This window comes from Oncorhynchus clarkii, chromosome 2, assembly GCF_045791955.1.
Source record: "Oncorhynchus clarkii lewisi isolate Uvic-CL-2024 chromosome 2, UVic_Ocla_1.0, whole genome shotgun sequence".
In the NCBI taxonomy this organism is placed as follows: domain Eukaryota; kingdom Metazoa; phylum Chordata; class Actinopteri; order Salmoniformes; family Salmonidae; genus Oncorhynchus; species Oncorhynchus clarkii.
The window spans coordinates 62250458-62267059 of NC_092148.1; the positions used below are offsets into that span (position 1 = coordinate 62250458).

General features: G+C 44.9%; 1 protein-coding gene across 3 annotated transcripts in view; it reads right to left on the reverse strand.

The window, feature by feature from the left end:
- The window catches only part of LOC139371267 (core-binding factor subunit beta-like), a 46325-nt gene that overhangs the window by 9622 nt on the left and 20101 nt on the right, over positions 1–16602 (reverse strand). For all 3 annotated transcript variants that reach the window (XM_071111543.1, XM_071111559.1, XM_071111553.1), the window contains exons 4-5: positions 433–549; positions 77–172 (exon numbers count right to left, since the gene is read on the reverse strand). In XM_071111543.1, coding sequence (XP_070967644.1) covers positions 77–172; positions 433–549 — 213 coding nt within the window. The remainder of the gene's footprint in view (positions 1–76; positions 173–432; positions 550–16602) is intronic.

Sequence of the window (16602 nt, forward strand, 5' to 3'; positions counted from 1 at the left end):
CGTTAGCATTAATCATGTGACTAGGGGGGACATCACCACCCCATCCAGGCCTGTCAGTCAGTCCAGCCCATCTCACCTCCAGGTCCTCTCGGTGCGAGCGGTCTCTGTCCTCAAAGTCCCGGGTCCTCCTACGCGACTCCTCAAAGGATGCTAGCGCCAGGGCATCCTCATGCTGAACGCACACAGAGTGGGAGAGACACACAGAGACACACAGTTTGTTTGGACCGGTGAGTGGGTGTTTTATTTGTATATGGATAGGGGTAGGGGCGCAACCTGCTTAGTTGAGTTTAAGTTAAGTCATTCAAAAGTAGTTTGTCTAGAGGTGTATGTCAATGTGTGTATATACTGTAGCCAATTGTTCTATCTAGTTGTGTGTTTTGTGTTGATGTGGTTGGAGACCTGGGGGTGTAATGTAATGGTATGATACAGTACCTGTGCTCTCTCCTCATCGAACTCCAGACAGCCCATCCCATCCAAGCGCTGCAGGTCTATGCAGCCCTTCCAGGTCACACACACTCCATTCAGGATCATAGGGGCCTTCAGGTACACCTGCAGACAGACCACACAGACACAACAATGCTCTGGCTCAAACATCGAGGAAAACATACACTTCCGAATGAATGCACAGACCTTGATACATTACTCAACCACAGTCATTGTGGCTCACTTTCAACCACTCAGATAAAAGTAGTAAGGTTTTCTCAAATACAGGGTCACCCAGTTCATTATCAGATGTCTGTCCTCTCCCACTCCATCTAAGGCCCAGTGGAGAGATTAGAGGGATGCCCCCCCCCCCCCACCCCACCCCCCACCCCATACATACATTAAAATTTTCACTTTCTCTCTCTTCCCGTCTCACCTCAGGCCCAGCCAAGGCACAGAGTAGCACACTGAGAGGTTTGCTTCCTGCCATGTTGCTGTTTATTTATAAAGGCTGCTGTAGGATGGAGAAATACAAAACCAAGGCTCTCCTATGACAGATCAGAACATCCTGACTTTATTTATACAAATTAGTGCGTGCGTATACATTAATACATTAATTAAGTATGTGAATATCCATAATAGGAGGAAGAGAGAGAGAGAGAGAGAGAGAGAGAGCGAGAGAGAGAGAGAGAGAGAGAGAGAGAGAGAGAGAGAGAGAGGGAGGGAGGGAGAGAGGGGGAGAGAGAGAAAGTGACAGAGAGGGAGACAGAGAAATAGGGAGAGAGGGATTTGGGAGAGGGGGTGTATATGTATAGGACTCCTTACCAGAGAGTGGGAAAGAGTAACACAGTTTTTACCAACAAGGAATTTGGCAGGAGAAGTCCCAACCCCCTTCATTTTCAATGAGGGCATGCATGCAGAGAAATGTGCAAGGGATTGTGGGAAGGTGAACGGCGAGATCCCTGCTAGCGGAGTGGTAGAAAAAGTTGAGCTCTGCTCTACTTTATGCAAATTGCAAGCGGAGCGAAGCGTTGTCAAGACGAGGTGCCACTTCTGGTCAAAACCCACTGTGAGGGGGTTAAGTACATGACTGTCTGTTTGGCTTAGGGCCATAGAAATATCACATCCCTGAGACTCTGGAATTCAGTCCCAGACAAAAGCGTGCAGTCTGTCAGTCTGTGGGGTGATGTTTATTTCTGTAGCTGGGAGTATAGGGCAGGAGGAAGAGAGGGGAGGTGGCTTTGGCTATAAACACGTATAACCTCTTTCAGACATACTCACACACACGCAAACCTAATCACTCTGAAACACAAACACCAATCCTAGCCATAAACACGAACCACTTATTTATTTCACAGGACAGCCAAGTTCACAGTGTCAGGAGAGTCTAGCACCTAGAACCATAGCCTCTGTCCTCTCCGCTTCTATTCTTCCAACTCTTTGTCATCGCACCACTCCCACATCAATCCCGACTCTCCACCCAAACGATAATTCTTCCTCGCTGGCAACTTACTCTCTTCCTTCATCACCCTCTTCTCCATCTGTACTCCCTCCTCTCTCTATCAGGTCCACACCTCACACATCAGGCTCTTTACTGGGGTTCCTTTAGGGCTGGGTGATGTGGCAAAAATATTATATCAATGGTATTTTTCACATTTTTTGATGGTATGATGGTATTTTATGTTTGTTTTTTTAATATTTAAAGTTCTAAATTTGCTTTAAGATTAGTGTGTGACCTTAGGGTGGCAAAACATATTCTAAGTGATTTCAATGGGTCCTTCTCCATTCTGATTGTTTTATACTGTTCAATTCAACTTCAACCTAAAATTATTTCCTGCATTTCCATCAATTTCGGCATTTCCTGCACTCATATGAGATAATTTCCACACTGCCACGATATGGGCAAAAATACTAGGCCTTATTTTTAACCAAATGTTGCAATTGCGTTTTAATCAAAACCCTTGAGTGAACTTTTGGAATCATGGAAATAGAATGTTTATTATAATTATATAGTTAGAATATAAATAATAGTGGGCACTTTGAATACAGTGTTGTTTGACATGACAACAAATGAAGATGCCATGGATGAGTTATTGTGACAGGGTAGGAACCAAATTAATGTGCAGTGTTTCCTAGGAGACGCTATAATCTTTGACAACATTACATCTTTATTCAAATAGCCAACGTATTCATGCTTAGTCTATTCCTCTTTGATTTAGAAGATACTGCTGCACAAACAACATGCTGATTTAAGCCCACGTTTACTCAGTACTTGTATTAGCTAGTTAGCTAGCGATTAGCATTAGTGGCTAACACGATGTAGCTTAACTTGCTAAGAAAATACAAACTAGCTGTTTGCAGATGTAAGAAACACAAACTAATAATTGTAATTATAGAACGCTTGTGGATGTATATTGATCAAAGTGACAACTGCATCATTGTCATCAACGTTCTTGCATGTGCTGCATTGACCATGCAGACTGTATGAAAGTGTCTCGTTGGTCAAGCAACAACAAATGCGCTCCTTGAGTGACAGGAGCCGGGGCTAGGTCTGTGTGGAAAGCGGCGTGAAGAGAGAGAGAGGAGAGAGGGATGATTCAAGTAGCGGAGTAAACTATAAAAATGGACGTTACACACAGCGTATTACATTTAACAAACACAACATTAAAATACCGTCATAGAAGGTAAAGTAAAAACAAAAACCGGTCTGTGCATAAATACCGGTATATAGTAAAATACGGTAAACCGCCCAGCCCTAGGTTCCATTACAAAAAGTGTTCACATTTTCCACTGAACACAAGGGATATAGAGACAACTAAGCCCATTCCAACCTTCTCTGAAAGCAATGAATCCATTTACACAGGGTGGTACTTTAATTTGTCAGAGGCAAAGTTAAATCTTTAACTATCAACTGAATAGATCTAGTACACAAGCTGCAACTAATACACACTACACTACTCTACACTTCAACACAGTGTTTGACAAAGACACATAGGCTACAAGTATAACAAATAATGCATGAACAAGAATGAATGTGAAAACTGCACCACAGCACATGCACATGGTTATGCGTGATATAACATTTCCAAGGACTTAAATATGCACCATAAGTGGTTCTGAGAATCCATATACCATGGGGCAGTGAGTTTAAAATAAACAGAAGATGAATGTCTGCATACATACAGTATATTTTTATCATTTTGGACCTCTCCACCTTTTTTGCCCTCCATCGGCCAACTTAAACAGAGCTTCCCCCAACCAATACAGTCCTTTTAGCCATCAATAACACATTTAAACAGTTTGTCTCAGGTCCTTCCAGAAGGAAAATTCATGACTCTATCAGGCTAAACACACAGTTTATATTGGGGGGACGCCAACAATGCAGACATACGAGAAAAGCAGCTCCACTCACCCCCAGGTTATTTTGAGGCGGTAATACAGTATATACTATGTACAGTGCATTTGGAAAGTATTCAGACCGCTTCACTTTTTCCACATTTTATTACATTACAGACTTATTCTAAAATGGATTAAATAAAAAAAATACTTGTCAATCTACACAAATTACCCCATAATGACAAAGAGAAAACAGTTTTTTAGAGTATTTTGCACATTTATTACAAATAAAAATCAGAAATACATTATTTACATAAGTATTCAGACCCTTTGCTATAAGACTCGAAATTGAGCTCAGGTGCATCCTGTTTCCATTGGTCATCCTTGAGATGTTTCTACAACTTGCTTGGAGTCCATTTGTGGTAAATTCAATTGATTGGACATGATTTGGAAAGGCACACACCTGTCTATATAAGGTCCCACAGTTGACAGTGCATGTCAGAGCAAAAACCAAGCCATGAGGTTGAAGGAATTGTCCGTAGAGCTCCGAGACAGGATTGTGTCGGGGCACAGATCTGGGGAAGGGTACCAAAAAATATCTTCAGCATTGAAGGTCCCCAAGAACACGGTGGCCTTCATCATTCTTAAATGGAAGAAGTTTGGAATCACCAAGACTTTTCCAAGAGCTGGCCGCCCGGCCAAACTGAGCAATCGGGGGAGAAGGGCCTTGGTCAGGGAGATGACCAAGAACCCGATGGTCACTCTGAGAGAGCTCCAGAGTTCCAGAGTGCCAGACGGAATCCACTTCTCAGTTAAAGGCACATGACAGCTTGCTTGGAGTTTGCCAAAAGGCATCTACAGGACTCTGACCATGAGAAACAAGATTCTCTGGTCTGTTGAAACCAAGATTGAACTCTTTGTCCTGAATGCCAAGCGTCACGTCTGGAGGAAACCTGGCACCATCCCTACGGTGAAGCATGGTGGTGGCAGCATCACGCTGTGTGGATATGTTTCAGCGGCAGGGACTGGGAGACCAGTCAGGGTTGAGGGAAAGATGAATGGAGCAAAGTACAGAGAGATCCTTGATGAAAACCTGCTCCAGAGCGCTCAGGATCTCAGACTGGGGCAAAGGTTTTCCTTCCATCAGGACAATGACACTAAGCACACAGCCAAGACAATGCAGGAGTGGCTTTGGGACAAGTCTCTGAATGTTCTTGAGTGGCCCAGCCAGAGCCCGGACTTGAACCCGATTGGACTTCTCTGGAGAGACCTGAAAATACCTGTGCAGCGACACTCCCCATCCAACCTGACAGAGCTTGAGAGGATCTGCAGAGAAGAATGTGAGAAACTCCCCAAATACAGGTGTGCCAAGCTTGTAGCGTCATACCCAAGAAGACTCAAGGCTGTAATCGCTGCCAAAGGTGCTTCAACAAAGTACTGAGTAAACGGTCTGAATACTTATGTAAATGTGATATTTCTGTTTTTTAGTTTACAAATTTTAGAATAAGGCTGTAACGTAACAAAATGTAAAAAAAAGTCAAGGGGTCTAAATACTTTCCGAATGCACTGTATACATACAGACATACACTATATGGCCAAAAGTATGTGGACAGGTGTATAAAAATGAGCACACAGTCATGCAATCTCCATAGTTAAACATTGTCAGTGGCCTGTACTGAAGAGACTTTCAGCGTGGCACCGTCAAGTCAGTTTGTCAAATTTTTGCCCTGATAGAGCTACCCTGGTCAACTGTTATTGTGAAGTGGAAACGTCTAGGACCAAGAGGTAGGCCACACATGCTCACAGAACGGGACTGCCGAGTGCTGAAAAACTGTCTGTCCTCTGTTGCAACACTCATTGCCGAGTTCCAAACGGCCTCTGGAAGCAACGTCAGCACAATAACTGTTCGTTGGGAGCTTCATGAAATTAGTTTCCGTGGCCGAGCAGCCGCACACAAGCCTAAGATCACCATGCGCAATGCAAAGCGTCGGCTGTAGTGGTGTAAAGCTCACCACAATTGGAGCAGTGGAAACAAGTTCTCTGGAGTGATAAATCACGCTACCTGCCCCAATGCATAGTGCCAACTGTAAAGTTTGGTGGAAGAGGAATAATGGTCTGGGGCTGTTTTTCATAGTTCGAGCTAGGCCCTTGGTTCCAGTAAAGGGATCTTAACGCTACAGCATACAATGACATTCTAGACGATTCTGTGTTTGGGGAATGCCCTTTCCTGTTTCAGCATGACAATGCTCCCGTTTACATACAGCATATTATCAGTGATTTGATGTGTGTGAACTGATCTCTGATTTACTGCTTCACACTAATCCTATTGGGCTTGAGTGGAGCCAGACCATGTAGTTTAGAGAGAGAGGGGAAAGTGATGGGGAGGGGGGCAGATTGAGTGGAGTTGAGCGGAGGTGGTGTTGGAGTGATTTATGGCCTGTTGAGTGGTCACTGGTGTCCTGGAGAGAGAATTTGCATTTGAGTGACACACAGGGAGGAGGGAGGTTGGAGGTAACATAGTGGTTTATCGGTTGGGTAAGGCTACATAGTTAACCTACCTAGTTAATCTACTTTATCATAGACATAATGGCCATAGATAGTGTCACACCCTGATCTGTTCCACCTGTCCTCTTTATTGTCTCCAACCCCTCCAGGTGTCGCTTATTTTCCCCAGTGTATTTATACCTGTGTTTCCTGTCTCTCTGTGCCAGTTCGTCTTGTATATCCAAGCCTACCAGCGGGTTTTCCCGTTTTCCTGCTTTGCCTTTTCTCCTTTTTCTAGTCCTCCCGGTTTTGACCCTTGCCTGTTCTGGACTCTGTACCCGCCTGCCTGACCATTCTACCTGCCCTGACCTCCAGCCTGCCTGCCACTCTGTACCTCCTGGACTCTGATCTGGTTATGACCTTTTGCCTGTCCACGACCATTCTCTTGCCTATTCCCTTTGGATCTATTAAACATCTTAAACTCCAACCATCTGCCTCCTGTGTCTGCATTTGGGTCTTGCATAGTGTCATGATACAGAGGGGGGAGGATGGAGAAATGGAAAAGAGAAAGAAAAATAGCTACAATAATTGTTACAGTAAAATAGAGACAGACAGAGATGTGTGGTGCAACAAGTTTGGAGGGAGGTGGAGGCTGCCTGCTCAGAGGGAGGCAGTAGATGCCTGCAGGGTGGGACTGGTTTAGGGGATAACACACAGAGGATCAGTGTGTTTGTGAAGATGGGTGGGGGAGTGTGTTTGTGTGTGTGTGTGTGTGTGTGTGTGAGAGAGAGCTTGCTTTGGCAATGTTGACATATGTTTCCCATGCAGATAAAGCCCCTTGAATTTAAGTGAATTGAGAGAGAGAGAGAGAGAGACAGAGAGAGAGAGACAGAGAGAGAGACAGAGAGAGAGAGACAGAGAGAGGAATAGAGAGAGAGAGAGACAGCGAGAGAGAGAGAGAGAGAGAGAGAGAGAGAGAGAGAGAGAGAGAGAGAGATGGGGTGGGGTGGGGGTTAATATTGGGATTCAATTCATTGGAAGCTGTTGATTCCTGATCCTGATCTTACCCTTGAGACATTATTTGCTCATAAATGCCCTGAGCTACCGGACATCCATTTAGATACACTCCTGTCCATCTCAGTTTTTGAAAAATGCTTTAAATAAGTGCAGGTAAGTGAATACAATGCTTTGTACAAGCATTCCATATATTCTTCAACAGCGCAGCTCAAATGTGCCTTTTACCTTGGCTCTGGTTGTTATGTACAATATGTGTTTATAGTCAAGACTACCCAGACTCTGAGATAATAAAGTATGTGTTATGTACAGTATGTGTTTATAGTCAAGACTACCCAGACTCTGTGATTAATAAAGTATGTGTTATGTACAGTATGTGTTTATAGTCAAGACTACCCAGACTCTGTGATAATAAAGTATGTGTTATGTACTGTATGTGTTTATAGTCAAGACTACCCAGACTCTGAGATAATAAAGTATGTGTTATGTACTGTATGTGTTTATAGTCAAGACTACCCAGACTCTATGATAATAAAGCTACACAAGACCACTACAAATAAGAAGCACAAATGAATGTGCTCATGAACAAACAACATGGGCACATTCTCTGCACACAAAGCCCTATACGATTAACAAGCTCAAACACACAGAAAATAAGGCAAAGCTGAGACAGTGAGGTCTGAACATGTCTGTCTCTAGTGCTTGAATGTATACACTGAGAGGTGCTGAGAGACATGCAGACTTAGTGAGATACAGTACATTGACTCACACTTTAGGCAGTATGTCTGAAAGGAGAGGGAGGTGTGGACTAGCCAAAACACGGCCAGAGTAGTCATAATGGAGCCTTCAGACCAGAGAATGTAGTAACACACTTTCACATGCCATGTGTCTGTTAAGGCTATACTGTGTAAGTCCCTCCCCAATCAACTGCTCCCAAAGTATAGAGAGCAGGAAGTAGAAGACAGACGTGTCACCCTGTGTGACATCCTGCTTCCAACGATGCAGTTCTCTACAAAGTAAGACAGAAGAGACAGACTCGAAGCAGATGTCATATATGCTCCAGCAATGGGGAAGTGATCATTTATATATTCGTCCAATTACAGCGACCCAGGAGTGTGGGGTGCACCCCTCATCTATCTATCTCAGAGACATTAAAAGTGTGTGTGCGTGTGTGTGTGTGCCTGTATACCATTGCCCGGTGTTTAGACGCTGTCAGACATACACTGAGGTCAACAAAGCGGCAGCTTTACGGCTGGGGAAAGCAGTATTTCTATCTAGGTAAACAAATGATCAGGAATAAATTAGAAATGAAAACACAAAACACACACGCAGGGTAAGATGTGGATTCTGGTGAAGTTTGTTTTTTCTGTCAGATACATGCCCAGTCCCACGTTCACTGCATTTCTTTAGAGGCTATTTCTAGCAAGCCTCAAACAGGGGCTTCATTTACGAGAGGGCCAAGCCCAGACCTTCCCATGCTGCACTTGGGCGAGGCGAGGGAGCCTCTCGGCTCTCAGATTGGAGTCGGCTCAGTGTGCTCAGCCCAGACCCAGCAGCGTCTAAAGGCAGAACAAACTCTCCTCCAGTCATTGCACTGCTGAAATGACTTCCACATCTGTAAGAAACTGCATGGCTTTGTAAAAGCACGACGACTTGGAGAGGGAAAAATTTAGACGGGAGCGCAGAAACGATCTAACCACAAACTTCCTCTTCAGAAATAAATGTCAACCCCCACATCCCCCACACCCCAGTGACTGACACACGATCATGTGTGCGCAGGCACGCACGCACAAAAGCACATAAAAGCACACACACACACACACACACACACACACACACACACACACACACACACACACACACACACACACACACACACACACACACACACACACACACCATACCATACCATACCATACCATACCATACCATACCATACCATACCAAATAGGTACATTGTGAATAAAAGTGGCAAATAACTTGAATTGATGAAACACCCAAGTCTAAACAGGGCAGTTATTGGGTGTGCAATAACTGGGACTGGGTCCAAAGATGCCAACATGGCATAGTCTAACTGACCCAGCTGAACCAGACACACCTAAACCATGAGGACATGAGGACAAAGATGGGAACACAAATATAAAACCACTGGTTGAGACTACAGACTCTGGCTAGAGAGGTCCATTGTCCACAGATCCACAAAGGAAATGAAACCATCACGGCCATGATTTGTGACCAGCACCAACTGTGGTCCACGTACCTCCATAAAGGTGTTCGAAAAAGACTGAGAGAAGAGTACCCTTGACCTCTAACACAAGAGAGATCCTATGCAGGACCAGGATCTTTGGCTTAACATAAATGCCATACACACAGCCACAGGGAGGGATTTGTTGTATTTTGTATTTGTTTAACCTTTATGCAACCAGGCAAGCCAATTGTGTGCCACCCTATGGGACTCCCAATCACAGCCAGTTGTGATACAGCCTAGATGACACAGTAAACTACTGTAAAGTCTCAAAGTTAAGTATGGATTTGACCAACATTCTGCTGTGGTCTAAGCAACAGTATTATATTAGAAAAGCACACAAGGAGTGGTGCTGTATACTGTCCTGTGGTCAGTGTGGTGTCCCTGCCCTGGCCAGCCCTGGGAGACACTGACCCCATCCCAGGTCAGCTCCACTCCACTGGGGCACTCCTCCCCTCCCTCCCCTCTACAGCCCAACTCCAACTGGCCTGAGGCTGAGCTATCCTCCCATCCCATCCATCCCAGCCACCCTCAGTCTCTCTGTGAGTCTCTGAGCTTATAAGAGCAGTTGCACAACATTCATGCTCTTAAGGAACGCCTTTGATTTGAGGAAAAAAAACAGCAGATGAAGGAATGTAGGGACTGGAGCTCAATCACTCAACATCACACAGCAGGACAGTATGACAGGGGGGCGTCCATATTTCTGAGGCCTTGTTTTGCACTTGACAAAAGCAATCATGTTGGGGTACAACAGGACACTAGTGTACTCGGATGAGAGTGGAGGCTAGCCGGTCTCTTTCAGGCTGTGCACAAGCATGACGCAGCCGAGCCACTGGCACAGGGCCTGGCAACAAGCATGACGCAGCCGAGCCACTGGCACAGTCCCTGGCAACAAGCATGACGCAGCCGAGCCACTGGCACAGGGCCTGGCAACAAGCATGACGCAGCCGAGCCACTGACACAGGGCCTGGCAACAAGCATGACCCAGCCGAGCCACTGGCACAGGGCCTGGCAACAAGCATGACGCAGCCGAGCCACTGGCACAGGGCCTGGCAACAAGCATGACGCAGCCGAGCCACTGGCACAGGGCTCCTCATTTAGACACGTGCCAAAGGCTCGTCAGCAGATCTGGGTGCTCTCAGAGTAAAATAAAAGCACTTCAGAGAGAAGGAGAGCAGGGCTGCAGTCCCAGCCACAGGGGGCAGAGAGGGCAGTGAGCCCGCACACAGAGGACCATTGTCCACACACACCTCGTGGGTGCTAGTTTGTGTGAATGTGAGTGTGTGTGTGTGTGTGTGTGTGTGTGTGTGTGTGTGTGTGTGTGTGTGTGTGTGTGTGTGTGTGTGTGTGTGTGTGTGTGTGTGTGTGTGTGAATGCACGTCTGAATGCTAGGAAACAACTGCTATAACAGTACTAATTATGTTATTGAGTGTCTGGGACGTGTGTGGATGTGTGAGTGTATTATTCACACAGTGACCATCAGCATGTGGGGATAACAGATCCCACCCAGGGCCTGAGCTCCCTCTCCTTCTCTCTCTCTCTTTCTCCTTCTCTCTCTGACTCTCTCTGACTCTCTCTCTCTCTCTCTCTCTGACTCTCTCTCTCTGACTCTCTCTCTCTGACTCTCTCTCTCTGACTCTCTCTCTCTGATTCTCTCTCTGACTCTCTCTCTCTTTCTCTGACTCTCTCTCTCTCTGACTCTCTCTCTCTCTGACTCTCTCTCTCTCTGACTCGCTCTCTCCTTCTCTCTTTCTCTGTGTCTCCAGGGTAAGTATGATGTGGTTCCCCCCTGTAATGTGTGTGTATTTCCAGGCAGTCACCATGCTGTGTCATCATGACTGTTCTGAAGTCACTTCGAAAGTTGTTTTGTTTTGGATTTAAGCCGTAACTTATTCTCCTAACCTGCTATGTTAATTCTCCTGACCTGCTACATTATTTATCCTAACCTGCTGTGTAAGTTCTGACATAAGCTGTATATTATCTAGTCGAAAACCGTGTTCTGATTCCACCCTCCCGACTCGACATCCTCTGACCCCATCCTCCCCCATCTGACCCCCATCCTCCCATAAGCCTCCATCACAACCCCACAATGGGCGGCAGCGTAGCCTAGCGGTTAGAGCGTTGAACTAGTAACCGAAAGGTTGCAAGATCGAATCCCTGAGCTGACAAGGTACTAATCTGTCGTTCTGCCCCTGAACAAGGAAGTTAACCCACTGTCCCTAGGCCGTCATTGAAAATAAGAATTTGTTCTTAACTGACTTGCCTAGTTAAATATATATATATATATATATATATTTTAAATGCTGTGCTATGGGCAGGGCTACATCTAGGTTGGGAGTCTTCAGGTTCCGGTTCAAAGTCACAAACACACAGAGACAGATGCCCATGTTCCCCTCTCCTCCCCTCTCCCCTCCAGGTCTGTGAAACCATGCCAGCTGCCTACCCTGCACCACTCTCTCCCCTTTCCCCTCACCTTGCCCTCTGGATGGGCTGTGACAGCTGCCTCTGTGCCCCCCTGGTGACTCAGCAACCCCCACTGGGCAGGTCAGCAACCGGCAGGAAGTGACAAACACACTGGTGCCCAGTTCTACTACCACGTCCTCACCAACAGCCCATTCATACTGTACACTCCCACCCACCCAACCTTAACGAGCAAAACAGGAACATAGTCACAAACCACCATATGGGCTTAAACAAACTGGTCTTAAATAGGTACCAGTGCCCACACACTACAGTCTGTAATGGTAACTACAGGGTAGAATACCCACACACTACAGTCTGTAATGGTAACTACAGGGTAGAATACCCACACACTACAGTCTGTAATGGTAACTACAGGGTAGAATACCCACACACTACAGTCTGTAATGGTAACTACAGGGTAGAATACCCACACACTAAAGTCTGTAATGGTAACTACAGGGTAGAATACCCACACACTACAGTCTGTAATGGTAACTACAGGGTAGAATACCCACACACTACAGTCTGTAATGGTAACTACAGGGTAGAATACCCACACACTACAGTCTGTAATGGTAACTACAGGGTAGAATACCCACACACTACAGTCTGTAATGGTAACTACAGGGTAGAATACCCACACACTAAAGTCTGTAATGGTAACTACAGGGTAGAATGCCCACACAATACAGTCTGTAATGGTAACTACAGGGTAGAATACCCACACACTACAGTCTGTAATGGTAACTACAGGGTAGAATACCCACACACTACAGTCTGTAATGGTAACTACAGGGTAGAATACCCACACACTAAAGTCTGTAATGGTAACTACAGAGTAGAATGCCCACACACTACAGTCTGTAATGGTAACTACAGGGTAGAATGCCCACACACTACAGTCTGTAATGGTAACTACAGGGTAGAATACCCACACACTACAGTCTGTAATGGTAACTACAGGGTAGAATACCCACACACTAAAGTCTGTAATGGTAACTACAGGGTAGAATGCCCACACACTACAGTCTGTAATGGTAACTACAGAGTAGAATGCCCACACACTAAAGTCTGTAATGGTAACTACAGGGTAGAATGCCCACACACTACAGTCTGTAATGGTAACTACAGAGTAGAATGCCCACACACTAAAGTCTGTAATGGTAACTACAGAGTAGAATGCCCACACACTACAGTCTGTAATGGTAACTACAGAGTAGAATGCCCACACACTACAGTCTGTAATGGTAACTACAGGGTAGAATACCCACACACTACAGTCTGTAATGGTAACTACAGGGTAGAATGCCCACACACTACAGTCTGTAATGGTAACTACAGGGTAGGATACCCACACACTACAGTCTGTAATGGTAACTACAGGGTAGAATGCCCACACACTACAGTCTGTAATGGTAACTACAGGGTAGAATGCCCACACACTAAAGTCTGTAATGGTAACTACAGAGTAGAATGCCCACACACTACAGTCTGTAATGGTAACTACAGGGTAGAATGCCCACACACTAAAGTCTGTAATGGTAACTACAGGGTAGAATAACCACACACTACAGTCTGTAATGGTAACTACAGGGTAGAATAGCCACACACTACAGTCTGTAATGGTAACTACAGGGTAGAATGCCCACACACTACAGTCTGTAATGGTAACTACAGGGTAGAATGCCCACACACTACAGTCTGTAATGGTAACTACAGGGTAGAATGCCCACACACTACAGTCTGTAATGGTAACTACAGGGTAGAATGCCCACACACTACAGTCTGTAATGGTAACTACAGGGTAGAATACCCACACACTACAGTCTGTAATGATAACTACAGGGTAGAATGCCCACACACTACAGTCTGTAATGGTAACTACAGGGTAGAATACCCACACACTACAGTCTGTAATGGTAACTACAGGGTAGAATACCCACACACTACAGTCTGTAATGGTAACTACAGGGTAGAATGCCCACACACTACAGTCTGTAATGGTAACTACAGGGTAGAATGCCCACACACTACAGTCTGTAATGGTAACTACAGGGTAGAATACCAACACACTACAGTCTGTAATGGTAACTACAGGGTAGAATGCCCACACACTACAGTCTGTAATGGTAACTACAGGGTAGGATACCCACACACTACAGTCTGTAATGGTAACTACAGGGTAGAATGCCCACACACTACAGTCTGTAATGGTAACTACAGGGTAGGATAGCCACACACTACAGTCTGTAATGGTAACTACAGGGTAGAATAACCACACACTAAAGTCTGTAATGGTAACTACAGGGTAGAATGCCCACACACTAAAGTCTATAATGGTAACTACAGGGTAGAATGCCCACACACTACAGTCTGTAATGGTAACTACAGGGTAGAAAACCCACACACTAAAGTCTGTAATGGTAACTACAGGGTAGAATACCCACACACTAAAGTCTGTAATGGTAACTACAGAGTAGAATACCCACACACTAAAGTCTGTAATGGTAACTACAGGGTAGAATGCCCACACACTAAAGTCTGTAATGGTAACTACAGGGTAGAATGCCCACACACTAAAGTCTGTAATGGTAACTACAGGGTAGAATGCCCACACACTAAAGTCTGTAATGGTAACTACAGGGTAGAATGCCCACACACTAAAGTCTGTAATGGTAACTACAGGGTAGAATGCCCACACACTACAGTCTGTAATGGTAACTACAGGGTAGAATGCCCACACACTAAAGTCTGTAATGGTAACTACAGGGTAGAATGCCCACACACTACAGTCTGTAATGGTAACTACAGGGTAGAATACCCACACACTAAAGTCTGTAATGGTAACTACAGGGTAGATTACCCACACACTAAAGTCTGTAATGGTAACTACAGGGTAGAATGCCCACACACTAAAGTCTGTAATGGTAACTACAGGGTAGAATGCCCACACACTACAGTCTGTAATGGTAACTACAGGGTAGAATGCCCACACACTAAAGTCTGTAATGGTAACTACAGGGTAGAATGCCCACACACTACAGTCTGTAATGGTAACTACAGGGTAGAATGCCCACACACTAAAGTCTGTAATGGTAACTACAGGGTAGAATACCCACACACTAAAGTCTGTAATGGTAACTACAGGGTAGAATGCCCACACACTACAGTCTGTAATGGTAACTACAGGGTAGAATGCCCACACACTAAAGTCTGTAATGGTAACTACAGGGTAGAATACCCACACACTAAAGTCTGTAATGGTAACTACAGAGTAGAATGCCCACACACTAAAGTCTGTAATGGTAACTACAGAGTAGAATGCCCACACACTAAAGTCTGTAATGGTAACTACAGGGTAGAATGCCCACACACTAAAGTCTGTAATGGTAACTACAGGGTAGAATGCCCACACACTACAGTCTGTAATGGTAACTACAGGGTAGAATGCCCACACACTAAAGTCTGTAATGGTAACTACAGGGTAGAATACCCACACACTAAAGTCTGTAATGGTAACTACAGGGTAGAATGCCCACACACTACAGTCTGTAATGGTAACTACAGGGTAGAATGCCCACACACTAAAGTCTGTAATGGTAACTACAGGGTAGAATACCCACACACTAAAGTCTGTAATGGTAACTACAGAGTAGAATGCCCACACACTAAAGTCTGTAATGGTAACTACAGAGTAGAATGCCCACACACTAAAGTCTGTAATGGTAACTACAGGGTAGAATACCCACACACTACAGTCTGTAATGGTAACTACAGAGTAGAATGCCCACACACTAAAGTCTGTAATGGTAACTACAGGGTAGAATGCCCACACACTTAAGTCTGTAATGGTAACTACAGGGTAGAATGCCCACACACTACAGTCTGTAATGGTAACTACAGGGTAGAAAACCCACACACTAAAGTCTGTAATGGTAAGTACAGGGTAGAATACCCACTCACTAAAGTCTGTAATGGTAACTACAGGGTAGAATGCCCACACACTAAAGTCTGTAATGGTAACTACAGGGTAGGATACCCACACACTAAAGTCTGTAATGGTAACTACAGGGTAGAATACCCACACACTAAAGTCTGTAATGGTAACTACAGGGTAGAATGCCCACACACTAAAGTCTGTAATGGTAACTACAGGGTAGAATGCCCACACACTACAGTCTGTAATGGTAACTACAGGGTAGAATGCCCACACACTACAGTCTGTAATGGTAACTACAGAGTAGAATGCCCACACACTAAAGTCTGTAATGGTAACTACAGAGTAGAATGCCCACACACTAAAGTCTGTAATGGTAACTACAGGGTAGAATGCCCACACACTAAAGTCTGTAATGGTAACTACAGGGTAGAATACCCACACACTAAAGTCTGTAATGGTAACTACAGGGTAGAATAACCACACACTAAAGTCTGTAATGGTAACTACAGGGTAGAATACCCACACACTAAAGTCTGTAATGGTAACTACAGAGTAGAATGCCCACACACTAAAGTCTGTAATGGTAACTACAGGGTAGAATGCCCACACACTAAAGTCTGTAATGGTAACTACAGGGTAGAATGCCCACACACTAAAGTCTGTAATGGTAACTACAGAGTAGAATACCCACACACTA